This window comes from Poecilia reticulata, chromosome 3 (genome assembly GCF_904066995.2).
Source record: "Poecilia reticulata chromosome 3, P_reticulata-male-v2, whole genome shotgun sequence".
NCBI classification, from domain to species: Eukaryota; Metazoa; Chordata; class Actinopteri; order Cyprinodontiformes; family Poeciliidae; genus Poecilia; species Poecilia reticulata.
Genome location: NC_088832.1, coordinates 35203489 through 35219311, shown reverse-complemented (window position 1 = coordinate 35219311; position 15823 = coordinate 35203489). Strand labels below are relative to the sequence as shown.

The 15823-nt window shown below is 44.4% G+C and overlaps 2 protein-coding genes across 15 annotated transcripts in view; both read left to right on the top strand.

The window, feature by feature from the left end:
- The window catches only part of ppfia1 (PTPRF interacting protein alpha 1), a 49981-nt gene that overhangs the window by 15944 nt on the left and 18214 nt on the right, over positions 1–15823 (top strand). For 13 of the 14 annotated variants that reach the window (XM_081605598.1, XM_081605603.1, XM_081605604.1 and 10 more), the window contains exons 1-11: positions 5352–5471; positions 6469–6696; positions 6771–6917; positions 7277–7411; positions 10374–10457; positions 11028–11159; positions 12858–12920; positions 12997–13076; positions 13622–13772; positions 14133–14353; positions 15000–15240. In XM_081605598.1, coding sequence (XP_081461724.1) covers positions 6571–6696; positions 6771–6917; positions 7277–7411; positions 10374–10457; positions 11028–11159; positions 12858–12920; positions 12997–13076; positions 13622–13772; positions 14133–14353; positions 15000–15240 — 1380 coding nt within the window. In that variant the 5' untranslated portion in view covers positions 5352–5471; positions 6469–6570. Of the gene's footprint in view, positions 1–1407; positions 1510–5351; positions 5472–6468; positions 6697–6770; positions 6918–7276; positions 7412–10373; positions 10458–11027; positions 11160–12857; positions 12921–12996; positions 13077–13621; positions 13773–14132; positions 14354–14999; positions 15241–15823 lie in introns of those variants that run through there. The other variant, XM_017304067.2, reaches the window with a different exon arrangement.
- Positions 2900–4351, top strand: LOC145547577 (liprin-alpha-4-like). Its single transcript, XM_081605606.1, has 2 exons — positions 2900–2947; positions 3304–4351. Exons 1-2 carry the CDS (start codon positions 2912–2914, stop codon positions 3499–3501), a joined length of 234 nt encoding a protein of 77 aa, XP_081461732.1. The 5' UTR covers positions 2900–2911; the 3' UTR covers positions 3502–4351.

Genomic DNA, 15823 nt, shown 5'->3' with positions numbered 1-15823 from the left:
ATGGCCGCCATGGCGCTCTGTTTGTAGTAGTAAAGATGGCCGCCATGGCGCTCTGTTTATAGTAGTAAAGATGGCCGCCATGGCGCTCTGTTTGTAGTAGTAAAGATGGCCGCCATGGCGCTCTGTTTATAGTAGTAAAGATGGCCGCCATGGCGCTCTGTTTGTAGTAGTAAAGATGGCCGCCATGGCGCTCTGTTTGTAGTAGTAAAGATGGCCGCCATGGCGCTCTGTTTGTAGTAGTAAAGATGGCCGCCATGGCGCTCTGTTTATAATGGTAAAGATGGCCGCCATGGCGCTCTGTTTGTAGTAGTAAAGATGGCCGCCATGGCGCTCTGTTTATAGTAGTAAAGATGGCCGCCATGGCGCTCTGTTTGTAGTAGTAAAGATGGCCGCCATGGCGCTCTGTTTGTAGTAGTAAAGATGGCCGCCATGGCGCTCTGTTTATAGTAGTAAAGATGGCCGCCATGGCGCTCTGTTTGTAGTAGTAAAGATGGCCGCCATGGCGCTCTGTTTGTAGTAGTAAAGATGGCCGCCATGGCGCTCTGTTTGTAGTAGTAAAGATGGCCGCCATGGCGCTCTGTTTGTAGTAGTAAAGATGGCCGCCATGGCGCTCTGTTTGTAGTAGTAACGATGGCCGCCGCGATGCTCTGTTTGTAGTAGTAAAGATGGCCGCCATGGCGCTCTGTTTGTAGTAGTAAAGATGGCCGCCATGGCGCTCTGTTTGTAGTAGTAAAGATGGCCGCCATGGCGCTCTGTTTGTAGTAGTAACGATGGCCGCCGCGATGCTCTGTTTGTAGTAGTAAAGATGGCCGCTGCGATGCTCTGTTTGTTTGAAAACTATCTGATACAATCGGTTCCACATGGAAGTGGCTCAGATCATGTTTTTTGGATGAAAATACTGTAATTGTTGTGAAAAAGTCAGATATGAGTTCCGGAAAGTGGCTTTGGGTCACATCTGCCTGCCTGCTGTGAGTTTAGCCATAGAAAAGTGTGCAGTGAAGTTCTGTTCAGATCTGGGATATAACCTGAAGTTTGTCTCTTTTTGAATTTGGGGTGTTAAGCAGGAAGCAGACATGAATCTGATCCATCAGTAAAACTGCTAATAACATCACTTCTTTCCTTTGAGTCGTCAAAAAGGAGCTTTTTTAAAGTCTTTCAGGAAACCTGGACAACCATTCCTGACTATTCAAAGTAGTAACATCACAGTTTCTTTAAACAGTTAATCCTGTTTTAACCTGCTGTGCTGCCCTTTCATTTATCTGTTCACACTTTTAGCACATCTCTGCTTTGTTTTCCTCTCTTAATTTGAAAAATTAGGAGATGCCTAATCCTTAAATAAATAAATCAGAATTGTTAAATGCAAATCTGCATGTGTTGATCACCTGACTGCATGTTGTGGTTGTGCAGCTTGCTTACCTCAGGGAACAGAGCGGCCAGAAACGAGGCCTGGCAGACGGAACAAGCGAAGTCAACCACACGTCTGAAAACACGCCCAGCACCAACGGCAAGGTGAGGAAACCCACCGGGCTTTGGTTGCTTTACACAATCAGCGCTCAGCTTCTTCAGATGCTGAAGAACAAGTTAAAACTATAAACATCTTTGTTGTTGAGCTCAGATGTCCATTAATTCAATCATTTAGCAGTAAAAAAGGTTTTTGATTTGGAAATGTTGCTGAATTTGTCAACATGTAGTTTCGATTAACTTGGTTAAAAGTTTCTACCAAGTTCACCACTTAAACATTAAAGTATCCAGACTTCAATGTGGCTGGGATTCATCAGAGACACATGGGGTCGACTTGGTTACTCAACTAAATGCTCAACCAACTCTACAAGTTCAATTATGCAGTTTAACAGCAGCGACCAGGAAGAGGAAGAATAAATCATGAGGGAGTTTAAAGCCGTCTGCCAGCGAACAATGATCCGAGCACATCAAACAGAAACGCAGTGAATCATGCTGACGGCTTGTGCTGCTTGAATGTGGCTGCACATCCCACACTTGGAGACTTTGTGCTTCTCATTATAACATGGTGACTGTAGAGGGTTTGGTCAACCTCAAAAATGATTAAAATTAGCATATGTGGAAAATTAACATTGGAGAGAGTCGTTGAAACGGGTGGTGCAGAAGAGGTGGAGTAGATGGAGGATGGTAGCGAGAGCTTTCTGTGATGGATGATTTAGGATGTTTTCCCCACTTATAGTTCGATTAACTTGGTTTGATGGGGACAAAAACTGTTTCCAGCTGCTGTGGTTCTTCCCCTCCTGGCCTGTGGGGGCGCTGCTCCAAGAACCACTGAAGGAAACGACATGAAAACCTCTGAAGACACTGAGCGAGACTTCCTCCTTCACCAAATGGAAACAAAATGGAGGATTTCTCTTTTGTTTTTAACTAAGACCATTTAGCCATTTCTCCTGTTAGCGCTAGGCTAGCATGTTTGTTTTGGTCGTATAAGATTTATCACACTGCATGTTTGATAAATGTTTTTCCTGATTGGTGACTCACAGCGGTCCTCGGACGGCTCGTTGAGTCAGGAAGAAGAGTCCGGGTTCGAGAAGGTCGGTGAGCTGCAGGAGGTGGTGGACCGTCAGACGGCTGATCTGGGCCAGATGAAGGAGCGCATGGTCGCCATGGCATCACGCATCAATGACTGGAGGAGGACCTGGACACGGCGAGGAGGACGTCATAAAGTCTGAAGACATGAACACCAGGCTGCAGCGGGACCTCAGAGAGGTGAGCGGAGCCGCCAGAGCCCAGCAGAACCGGCTGGTGGCGCTCAGAGCTCTGATCAGATGTCTGTCTGCTAGTCCATGGCTCAGAAGAGGACATGGAGGAGAGGATCACCACCCTGGAGAAGCGCTACCTCGCCGCTCAGCGGGAGGCCACGTCCGTCCACGACTGAACGACAAGCTGGAGAATGAAAGTGGCCAACAAGGACTCCCTGTACAGACAGGTAGGGCCTGCATGGCTGCACACGGCCGCTGCTACCAGTGAATCCTCGCTGTGTTCCTGCTGAATGGAAGACCCTGAAACACTGGGTGGCTTCTTTACATGCAGTCACTGGAGACAGAGACGTCTTCCTCCTCTTTTCTTCTGCTTTTTGTCTGTTTTTGTGCCACTTTGAATGCTCTGTTTTCCCTTCCTGCTCTCCCCTCCTTCTCCCATCTCTTCATCCTGTCTCCTTTGTCTCCTCATGCCAGTCACTCTTTCTCTTCTCATTCTTTTCACGTCGTGGAGCCGACCGCCGAGGCCGCAGCGTAACGCAGACGAGTCGCCATTATTTTGCTAATGACTTCTTTCCTCTTTCAGTCCGAGGAAAGAAACCGTCAGCTGCAGGAGAAGCTGGAGCTGGCCGAGCAGAAGCTGCAGCAGACCATCCGCAAGGCGGAGACTCTGCCTGAGGTGGAGGCTGAGTTGGCCCAGAGGGTCGCTGCCCTCACCAAGGTACGAAAACCTGCCAACGCCCCGGGCTTCGTGGTGTGGATCAGGGTGTCGGCACGGCCTTAGAAAGCCTTAGAAAGCATTAAATCCACGTATCCAAAATTAAGGCCTTGAAATGACTGAAATTCATAAAACAAAACGCGAGTTGGCCTTAAATATGTTAATCACAAGTCTTACATTTTGTCATGGCAGGATTATTTCATATCGTTTAGTCTATGTAGTTTATTTTTTTCTGTCAAAAGTTTGAGTCGCACAAAGACGTTTTAATGTGTTACTTGAGGTAGTTGAGGCTACCGCTAACTAGCTGCTAATGTAGCGTCTATCATTGGTAAATGCACATTTATGGTCCAGACATCTGGACTCGTCTGTGACTCACTTCACCTGGATGACGCTACCTGCAGTGCTCTTCTATTGGAGCTGTAGGAGACAGGAATCAGCTCAGGCTTCAGCCAGGATGCTGAGTGAGTTCATAATTCATAATCTGACCAGGATTATTATAGTTTCCCATCAGGATGACATCCATGGCCTCCCTGCTGAGGAAGATCCAAACATCCAGAGATCTATTTTTAGAAACCTGCTCCTGTTTTTATCCATTTATAGTTGGACTCTTTGTCTTGGAGAAGCTCTGCTGCTCCCAGCCTGGAACCTCAGAGGACAGGAATCTGTAACCTTTATCAAAGCAGAAAAGCAGAAAATAATACTCTCTTTATGTGACATGCTGGCCTACAGTGTTGAACATGCTGTGTAATTATTTACATGGCACTAGAACCTGGTTTAAAACTGATTCAGCTTCTGTAAATCTGTTCAGGTGAAACTTTGCTGCTTAATGCAGAGTGAAAACTAATTGTTGCTGGTCAGTGTTCACATCAGAAATCCTTTCTTGCCTGCTGCTGAAACATTAAAACCAGCTGTGACTCATTCCAGATCAACAGCTGTGGACACACGTCATCATTTTGAAGGTTTAGCACATTTAGCTTCCACTAAATTCATTTTAGGGAAATAATTTCTAAATGATCATTTTTTACGCTGTTTTGTAAACTTTTAGCTGAATAAAGTTTGACATCTATGTTGAAGTTTTGGTTTTCAACTGTTAAGAATTTTTCAAGTAATTCGATGTTCATGCTCTTATTTTGAAGTGGGTGAAGACTGCTTACTCAGCAGTTCCATTTCCTCGTCTCACTTTTCATTTTTTTTCTAAAAACTTTGAGCAAATGGCAAATATGCAACCAACAAACACATGAGATGTACAGAAGAATACAGGATTTACATAAACAAACTACCAGCGGTGTTAATGAAATATCCGTCCATTTTACACCCTTGTCCCTCAGTGGGTCAGGAGGAGCTGATGCCTCTCCAGTTGAAAACTATCTGATACAATCGGTTCCACATGGAAGTGGCTCAGATCATGTTTTTTGGATGAAAATACTGTAATTGTTGTGAAAAAGTCAGATATGAGTTCCGGAAAGTGGCTTTGGGTCACATCTGCCTGCCTGCTGTGAGTTTAGCCATAGAAAAGTGTGCAGTGAAGTTCTGTTCAGATCTGGGATATAACCTGAAGTTTGTCTCTTTTTGAATTTGGGGTGTTAAGCAGGAAGCAGACATGAATCTGATCCATCAGTAAAACTGCTAATAACATCACTTCTTTCCTTTGAGTCGTCAAAAAGGAGCTTTTTTAAAGTCTTTCAGGAAACCTGGACAACCATTCCTGACTATTCAAAGTAGTAACATCACAGTTTCTTTAAACAGTTAATCCTGTTTTAACCTGCTGTGCTGCCCTTTCATTTATCTGTTCACACTTTTAGCACATCTCTGCTTTGTTTTCCTCTCTTAATTTGAAAAATTAGGAGATGCCTAATCCTTAAATAAATAAATCAGAATTGTTAAATGCAAATCTGCATGTGTTGATCACCTGACTGCATGTTGTGGTTGTGCAGCTTGCTTACCTCAGGGAACAGAGCGGCCAGAAACGAGGCCTGGCAGACGGAACAAGCGAAGTCAACCACACGTCTGAAAACACGCCCAGCACCAACGGCAAGGTGAGGAAACCCACCGGGCTTTGGTTGCTTTACACAATCAGCGCTCAGCTTCTTCAGATGCTGAAGAACAAGTTAAAACTATAAACATCTTTGTTGTTGAGCTCAGATGTCCATTAATTCAATCATTTAGCAGTAAAAAAGGTTTTTGATTTGGAAATGTTGCTGAATTTGTCAACATGTAGTTTCGATTAACTTGGTTAAAAGTTTCTACCAAGTTCCACCACTTAAACATTAAAGTATCCAGACTTCAATGTGGCTGGGATTCATCAGAGACACATGGGGTCGACTTGGTTACTCAACTAAATGCTCAACCAACTCTACAAGTTCAATTATGCAGTTTAACAGCAGCGACCAGGAAGAGGAAGAATAAATCATGAGGGAGTTTAAAGCCGTCTGCCAGCGAACAATGATCCGAGCACATCAAACAGAAACGCAGTGAATCATGCTGACGGCTTGTGCTGCTTGAATGTGGCTGCACATCCCACACTTGGAGACTTTGTGCTTCTCATTATAACATGGTGACTGTAGAGGGTTTGGTCAACCTCAAAAATGATTAAAATTAGCATATGTGGAAAATTAACATTGGAGAGAGTCGTTGAAACGGGTGGTGCAGAAAGAGGTGGAGTAGATGGAGGATGGTAGCGAGAGCTTCTGTGATGGATGATTTAGGATGTTTTCCCCACTTATAGTTCGATTAACTTGGTTTGATGGGGGACAAAAACTGTTTCCAGCTGCTGTGGTTCTTCCCCTCCTGGCCTGTGGGGGCGCTGCTCCAAGAACCACTGAAGGAAACGACACAAAAACCTCTGAAGACACTGAGAGCAACTTCCTTCTTCACCAAATGGAAACAAAATGGAGGATTTCTCTTTTGTTTTTAACTAAAGACCATTTAGCCATTTCTCCTGTTAGCGCTAGGCTAGCATGTTTGTTTTGGTCGTATTAAGATTTATCACACTGCATGTTTGATAAATGTTTTTCCTGATTGGTGACCTCACAGCGGTCCTCGGACGGCTCGTTGAGTCAGGAAGAAGAGTCCGGGTTCGAGAAGGTCGGTGAGCTGCAGGAGGTGGTGGACCGTCAGACGGCTGATCTGGGCCAGATGAAGGAGCGCATGGTCGCCATGGCATCACGCATCAATGAGCTGGAGGAGGACCTGGACACGGCGAGGAAGGACGTCATAAAGTCTGAAGACATGAACACCAGGCTGCAGCGGGACCTCAGAGAGGTGAGCGGAGCCGCCAGAGCCCAGCAGAACCGGCTGGTGGCGCTCAGAGCTCTGATCAGATGTCTGTCTGCTAGTCCATGGCTCAGAAGGAGGACATGGAGGAGAGGATCACCACCCTGGAGAAGCGCTACCTCGCCGCTCAGCGGGAGGCCACGTCCGTCCACGACCTGAACGACAAGCTGGAGAATGAAGTGGCCAACAAGGACTCCCTGTACAGACAGGTAGGGCCTGCATGGCTGCACACGGCCGCTGCTACCAGTGAATCCTCGCTGTGTTCCTGCTGAATGGAAGACCCTGAAACACTGGGTGGCTTCTTTACATGCAGTCACTGGAGACAGAGACGTCTTCCTCCTCTTTTCTTCTGCTTTTTGTCTGTTTTTGTGCCACTTTGAATGCTCTGTTTTTCCCTTCCTGCTCTCCCCTCCTTCTCCCATCTCTTCATCCTGTCTCCCTTTGTCTCCTCATGCCAGTCACTCTTTCTCTTCTCATTCTTTTCACGTCGTGGAGCCGACCGCCGAGGCCGCAGCGTAACGCAGACGAGTCGCCATTATGTTTGCTAATGACTTCTTTCCTCTTTCAGTCCGAGGAAAGAAACCGTCAGCTGCAGGAGAAGCTGGAGCTGGCCGAGCAGAAGCTGCAGCAGACCATCCGCAAGGCGGAGACTCTGCCTGAGGTGGAGGCTGAGTTGGCCCAGAGGGTCGCTGCCCTCACCAAGGTACGAAAACCTGCCAACGCCCCGGGCTTCGTGGTGTGGATCAGGGTGTCGGCACGGCCTTAGAAAGCCTTAGAAAGCATTAAATCCACGTATCCAAAATTAAGGCCTTGAAATGACTGAAATTCATAAAACAAAACGCGAGTTGGCCTTAAATATGTTAATCACAAGTCTTACATTTTGTCATGGCAGGATTATTTCATATCGTTTATTCTATGTAGTTTATTTTTTTCTGTCAAAAGTTTGAGTCGCACAAAGACGTTTTAATGTGTTACTTGAGGAAGTTGAGGCTACCGCTAACTAGCTGCTAATGTAGCATCCATCATTGGTAAATGCACATTTATGGTCCAGACATCTGGACTCGTCTGTGACTCACTTCACCTGGATGACGCTACCTGCAGTGCTCTTCTATTGGAGCTGTAGGAGACAGGAATCAGCTCAGGCTTCAGCCAGGATGCTGAGTGAGTTCATAATTCATAATCTGACCAGGATTATTATAGTTTCCCATCAGGATGACATCCATGGCCTCCCTGCTGAGGAAGATCCAAACATCCAGAGATCTATTTTTAGAAACCTGCTCCTGTTTTTATCCATTTATAGTTGGACTCTTTGTCTTGGAGAAGCTCTGCTGCTCCCAGCCTGGAACCTCAGAGGACAGGAATCTGTAACCTTTATCGAAGCAGAAAAGCAGAAAATAATACTCTATTTATGTGACATGCTGGCCTACAGTGTTGAACATGCTGTGTAATTATTTACATGGCACTAGAACCTGGTTTAAAACTGATTCAGCTTCTGTAAATCTGTTCAGATGAAGCTTTGCTGCTTAATGCAGAGTAAAAACTAATTGTTGCTGGTCAGTGTTCACATCAGAAATCCTTTCTTGCCTGCTGCTGAAACATTAAAACCAGCTGTGACTCATTCCAGATCAACAGCTGTGGACACATCAGCTGATGCTGCAGCATCAGAGCATTTTGAAGGTTTAGCACATTTAGCTTCCACTAAATTCATTTTAGGGAAATAATTTCTAAATGATCATTTTTTACGCTGTTTTGTAAACTTTTAGCTGAATAAAGTTTGACATCTATGTTGAAGTTTTGGTTTTCAACTGTTAAGAATTTTTCTAGTAATTCGATGTTCATGCTCTTATTTTGAAGTGGGTGAAGACTGCTTACTCAGCAGTTCCATTTCCTCGTCTCACTTTCATTTTTTTTCTAAAAACTTTGAGCAAATGGCAAATATGCAACCAACAAACACATGAGATTTACAGAAGAATACAGGATTTACATAAACAAACTACCAGCGGTGTTAATGAAATATCCGTCCATTTTACACCCTTGTCCCTCAGTGGGTCAGGAGGAGCTGATGCCTCTCCAGCGAGATGTTTCGGGCGAGAGGCGGGGTCACCTGGACAGGTCACCAGTCTGTCGCAGGGCAACACACACATACACTCTCACACCTAGGGACAATTTGGAGAGGCCAATTAACCTGACAGTCATGTTTTTGGACTGTGGGAGGAAACCGGCGTACCTGGAGAAAACCCACCATGCACAGGGAGAACATGGAGACTCCATGCAGAAAGACCGGGAATCGAACCCAGAACCTTCTTGCTGCAGGGCAAAATATGTAATGCATATAAATATTTATAAAAAGTATTGTATTCTTTATCGAAATAATACAAAACAAAAAAGAAAACTCCATTTCGTTGAACCCGGTGATGTGTTTGGACTGTGGGAGAACCCGGACAGAACCCACCATGCACAGGGAGAACATGCAGACTCCGTGCAGAAAGACCCCATCCTGGGAATCGAACCCAGAACCTTCCTGCTGCAAGGAAACGGTTATTAATTAAACAAATGCATGAAAAAAATGACATAAATAAATTTAAATACTGTGTTATTGCGCTTTTAGCACTTACCTCTGCTAACCAAGTAGCAGAAAGGAGATCTGGATCTGGTTTAACCTGGTTGGATAAACGTATAAAATACTGTGATGATGTAGTGCTTCAGCATTGGTGGACCTAATATTTATAATGAGTGTGATTTAGTTTTGTTTTTTTAGTTTGTTCTTCCTTCAACTGCAGATCAACAAACAGAATAATTTTAGTTTTTATCCTGATGGATCAGTTCACTTTGACTTGCAGGAAGGAGAATTTGTCTTTTGGGTTTTTTAAAGCCTATTGAAGGTTGGAGGTTTTCTAACTACCAGGTCTGGTTGTTTGCCATCCAACCCATTTCCTCCATGCATATTTAATGAGGCAGGAGTCGCTTCCTCTGTGGCTGCAGCTTAAAGCGCATGTATAAAACATGCCAGAGGAAGACGGCTTGGACATGTCCAAACCTGGTGTAAACGCCAAGCGCAGCTCTGAGTCGTCCTCATGTTGGACCGGCTCGTCTCCGGTTCTGGATGTGAAAGTGCAAACACGACGTCAGGCCGCCCGGTTAATCATCGATGTTCTTCTGTTTCCTGGAGTTAAACAAACATGTCTTCTTCCTGTCTGTGTCCTGCTGGTCTGTGGGGTGGACATGCTGCTGCCGCCGTCCTCATGTCCAACCCTCAGTCCGATGACTGTGGCTCTGAGACCCAGACCAAGGTAGACCAGTTTTATGGACCGGCCTCCTTTACTCTGAGCTTAACCAGGTGGAAACTCTTAATGGTCACATGACCCAGTTTGTTAAACCAAACTCTCTCCTTGGATTAGTTATGGATTAAAATCTGGTGAATTGTGGGGTCTTAACTCTGGGTTTAACTCTGGGATCCATCATTAACTCAGCCTGTTCACTAACCTGGTTACCAAATGGTTTTCTTTATGAGTTGACCTCAGAATGAAAGATGATTTCTTTTTGTTTCTTTCTGTTTATGCTGATGAGTCCGTCCTTCAGAGGGTCATTGGGTCGTGTCTGTAAGGCCTTCTCTGGGATGGGGATCAGTCATTGGATGGGAGTTTTGACTCTTTGTCCGTTTTCAGGCAGAGGAGCGCCATGGCAACGTGGAGGAGCGGCTGAGACAGATGGAGGCGCAGCTGGAGGAGAAGAACCAGGAGCTGCTCAGGGTGGGAAAACTTTACATGCTGCAGTCTGAGTTACATTTTCATGGTTTGTTCCTGCTGCTGCTGCTTCATGATGTTTTTATACGTTTCAAGTGTTAACATTGTAGCTCTGAACACAAAAGGTTCTTCACTGTAACAGTAAAAGTTTACTTGGTGCTAAAACACAATTTAATTATTTCATCTTAAATTTAGAGGTTATGTTCATAGAAATAGTAAATTATATAAAAGTTAAGCTATGATATAAATACTCTGTGGTTCATTTGAAATTAATGAGAGGTTGTTTAGAAAGCTGCTGGCAGTAGCTAACAGCTAAACTGTTAGTTTTGTCCCACAACAAAATCTAGATGGATGGATCTAGGTTAGGAAGATGGTGTGGCAGCTCCTATTCATAGAAACAGTAAAATGACAGACCATCAGATAAAAGCAAAGTATTAAGAGATAAACAGATATCTGAAAATATCACTAAGAGAATGTTCTGATGTTCAAAATGTAACATTTGTACTGAAGCATAAGACAATATAGGTTACAGATTACAGTGCAGACATGACAGAAACCTGTTGGGAATATTTGCAGGCGAGGCAGCGAGAGAAGATGAACGAAGAGCACAACAGACGTCTGTCTGAGACGGTGGACAAGCTGCTGTCCGAGTCCAACGAGAGGCTGCAGCTGCACCTCAAAGAGAGGATGTCTGCTCTGGAGGACAAGGTGATCACTACCTGACCTACAGCCACCAACACGCAGTTTACTCCCATTTCTTCAGTTCAATCAGCAAAGTGCATTGTGTGATCAGAGGCTGGACAGGAAATGAGTCACTTAAGACATCCTGGAGAGATTGTTGACCAGGAAAGTCTGTCCTTAGGAGGAAAAGTTTTTCTTTCCAGGGTTAAAGCAGAGTTCATACAGGTGCCGGGAATCCTTGAAAATGCTTCAATTTCAATGGGATATTTTCAAGGCTTGGAAGTGCTTGAGTCCTTCAATCAATCACATTTTATTTGTATAGAACATTTCAGCAGCAAGGCATTTCACAGTGCTTTGCATAATTAAAATATAAACAGCATGTGACATTGAATAAACAGAGAAAGAGAGAGAGATTTAAAAAAAGAAACATTAAAACCCCTTTTAGGACTTCAGTTAAACGTTGTTTAACTGGGACTCTAACCCTCTGGGACTTTAGTCAAAAACACCATTTGACAAGGACTCCAACCTCTAGGTTTGTAGTTGAAACTCTGTCAACTGGGACTCTAAACCCTGTAGAACTTTAGTTAAACGTCGTTTAACTGGGACTCTAACCCTCTGGGACTTTAGTCAAAAACACCATTTGACAAGGACTCCAACCTCTAGGTTTGTAGTTGAAACTCTGTCAACTGGGACTCTAAACCCTGTAGGACTTTAGTTAAACGTCGTTTAACTGGGACGTTTTCCGGGGGGCTTTACATCATTAAAACGTAAACAGTGACAAAGAGAAATAAAAAGAAATTAAAAAGTAAAGATAAAAACATTATAAACATCAAAGACATTAAAACCTGCACTCTAACCCTAATTTAGCCATAAGCAACTAACCAGGTGGGTTTTAAGTAGAGATTTAAAGGCACTCAGTGTTTCATCTGTTTTACAGTTTTCTGGAAGTTTGTTCCAAATCTGTGGTGCGTAGAAGCTGAATGCTGCTTCTCCTCGTTTGGTTCTGGTTCTGCCATCAGTCCTTGAAATGCTTGATATTCAATCTGCATATTTTAGTAAGAAATCTAATACCTGTTTAAAGCCTAAAGATATTTTCATACACCTAATAAAAAGTAGTGTTAATCTGACTTAAATGTTCTTATTTTAAGTCATAATTGTTATTATTTAAATGCCAGGATATTTTTTAGACATTTTCTTTATGATTTTTTTTTGTTTTAGAATTTAGGACAGGAAGGTCCTCAACCTTAACTAGGTTTGTTTAATTGTTTCAGTGAATATTTATTATTGCTAAAGGCGCAGGGAGTTTTTGAGCTTGTTGTATTTTATTTTGTTGTTAAATTGTTGCACTTTTGTTAAATTAGCTTTTTGTTCTCGGACCAGTCACGCGTATAAAGTGTGTGAGGGAGAAATATTTTAACACGGAAAATGTTGTTATATTTTAGTTTATTGCGTCCCTGCTGTAGAAAGTAGAATACCATCACAAATATAATATTAATAACAGCAACAAATAATACAGAATTTTGAATTGAAACTCTTTTTTGGTTCATTTGTATTGCTTTTTATTTCCAAATCGCTGTGCTGGAAATGTTTGCTTGAATTGTTCTGAATCCTGCAAAAGGGAATTTCAAACTAATACGATTCTTTCTGCATTTGGGAGCTCGTTGGATCGTTTATCTGTTGACACAGGAACATGACGTGTGACCCGTTTCTCCCCTCTCCGTTCAGAACGCCCTGATCAGAGAACTGGAGCACACCAAGAAGCTGATTGAGGAGTCCCACCATGAGAAGGTGAAGAAATGCCTCCTGCGTCGACGTTAAACGTCCGTGTTTTGTTGGGTTTTAACATCCTCGTTTGTTCATGCAGGAGCAACTCCTGATCCAGATCGAGACCATGAGGGCAGAGAGTGAGCAGGGCAGGAGCCGGAGTAACTCCTTACTGCACGGGTAAACATCCCAGCCGTTACCATGGACACCGCCGTCTGCTGTTTGGTTCACAGGGGCAGTGTTATGTAAAATCGACTTCATGTTGTAATGCTATTCCTTCAAAAACATACCTGGAGTGTTGCCTTTGTTCTTACACACATGAGAAATCCTTTAATCTCCATGGCAACCGTTCAGAACCAAAACACAGAGTTGGACCTGGCTCCTCCTCAGAGCTGCAGTTTCCAAACTTCACCCTCTCAGCTCCTCCAGACTAGCCAGCAGCAATTAGCAAACACTGATATAACTGCTGAGCTCATGATAGGAACTGCCTCTCAGAGCAACGCCGGTAAAATCTGGCCAAAGGGTTAATAGAGGAGCCATGTTGGATGACTTCCTGAAGGCGGAGCTTCATAAAGAGCAGGAGTTTTTAAAGAGACAGTGGCCCAATTTGATTTATACAGCATTTTTATAACAACTGAAGTTAACATAGTTACTTGATTGTGCTGTAAGATTTCTCTATGTGCACACAATGCTGACTCTCTGAGCTGTGGACTCCCCTCCACCAGGCGCTCTCAGCTGGGCAGCACTCCTGACTTCAGGTACCCGGTGTCGGCGTCCTCCATGATGGACAGCAACTCGGATCATTACGGCAGCGCTCTGGTTCTGAGACGGCCTCAGAAGGGCCGCGTGGCGGCGCTGCGGGACGAGCCGTCCAAGGTGAGCTGCTCTCCTCTGCTGTGACTGTAAGCAGCCGAACCAGAACAGATTAAGACCCGTTTCGCTCTCCGCAGCCTCTGACTTATCTTTCCACTCTTCCTGTTTCTGCGATGCTCCAACTTTTTCTGACGATTCTCTTCTTTTCTGCTTCTTTTTGTTTGCTCCATCTGTGGACTTCAGCGACATGTAAGTCAGTCTGCTTGGCAACGCCGTCAGCGTTTGAGACTAAAACTCACCAGCCTGTTTGACCTTTGACCTCTGTCCTGTAGTTTTGAAACCGTGCTGCCGTCCCAAACGTCACGCCCCTTGCTCTGTGTGTGTGTGTGTGTGTGTGTGTGTGTGTGTGTGTCCTGACTGCAGGTGCAGACGCTGAACGAGCAGGAGTGGGAGCGCATGCAGCAGGCTAACGTCCTGGCTAACGTGGCCCAGGCCTTCGACACCGACATGGACGCGTCGGACCTGGAGGAGGACCGGGAGACCATCTTCAGCTCGGTGGACCTGCTGTCCCCGGGACAGGCCGACGCCCAGACGCTCGCCTTGATGCTGCAGGAGCAGCTGGACGCCATCAACAATGAAATCAGGTCATTATCCTGAGTTATGGCTCCTTTTTATGTCCTGCTGAAGTCAAACTCTGAGTTAAAGTTTTCACTTCCTGCATCTTGCAGATTCATCATTTAAGTTATTTTGTTTTATATTGTTTATTTTTATATTATATTTTATTATTCTATTATTTCATATTATAACGTCGTTTTTTGTTATATTTATTTTATGTTATTAATTGTCATTGAATTTTTTTTCTTCATCGTACAACATTTTATTTTGTATGTTTTTATAATAATTTCATTATTTTATATTTAATGTTTGCATTTACTATTTTATTATTTTATACATTATATTTTTTCTTATTTTCTCCTGCATTTATATGTTACATGTAATATTATTTAATTTCATGTTGTGTTTTTGTTTTAAATCATTTTATGTAGCATCATAGTGTTTAGTAATATTTAGTAATATAGCCGCATTGCATGCAAAAGTTTTTATGCTCACATTTTGTTGCATTAACCAGCAAATTTTAATGTTTTTCTTTGTTTTGTGTGGAATGTTGTGCAGCAGAGCAGCAACAAGTGTTTCTGAATTAGAACAATAACTGTTTTAAAGTGAAACTAGAACTGGTTTTCCACCGTTCCTGGAATATTAAGCCAACATTTCCTTCCTTTCACCCGGCAGGATGATCCAAGAGGAGAAGGAGAGCACGGCGATCCGAGCGGAGGAGATCGAAGGCCGCGTCGGCGGCGGCGGCAACGACGGCGGCCTTGGGGGGCGTTTCCGCTCGCTCAGCTCCATCCCGCCGTCTCTGTGCGGCGGCTCATCGCTGGACGGATCGCCGCCCAACTCGGGCCAGTCCACCCCCAGACGCATTCCCCGCAGCCCCAACAGGGAACTGGACCGCATGGGGGTCATGACCCTGGTAATGTCACCCAGTTACACATCAGAGCATTCTGATAGCTGTAGACAGTTAATAACCGTTTGTGCCTCTGCCTGTAGCACTATTGCTATGAGCCTTACATCATCCAGAGCTCCCTGTCCCAGCAGACACTAACTTACCTGCCGTATGGTGCTGCGGGCTTCAGCCCCCCCCCTCAGGCCTGTAGCTATGCCCCGTACTTCCAGGTACCTGCAGAGGATCATCCTCCTGGGTGGGTGCAGCCTGTCACTTCCTCTCCCTTCTGAGCTGCTGGAAAACCTGGAATCTGTGGAATGTTGCACTTTTGTTTGCATTTGTTGATGCGCCAAACAGAAAGTGTGAGTTTTTGAAAGTCCTGCCTCACTCTGCACCTCTGGAGAAGGTTTTATTAGCTTTGAGTTGTGTGGAAATGAAGCGGTACCAAGAAGAAACCTGAAACACCTGGCTGTGCTTCGGTTAGCTTCAGTTTTCGCTCCTTCCACGCTGCAGAGTTTCAGATCAAAACACGCAGCTGCAGGCAGATTGACTCCGCTCTGACGGCGCGTGTGTTTGTGGAAAACCGTTCCAAAGCAAAAAGCTTTGAAGA

Bases quoted from the DNA above. Each gene is read 5' to 3' on its own strand.
- LOC145547577 (XM_081605606.1), top strand. From the start codon at position 2,912: ATGAAAGTGGCCAACAAGGACTCCCTGTACAGACAG. The intron at 2,948-3,303 runs GTAGGGCCTGCA...TTCCTCTTTCAG, and splicing joins AGGACTCCCTGTACAGACAG to TCCGAGGAAAGAAACCGTCA.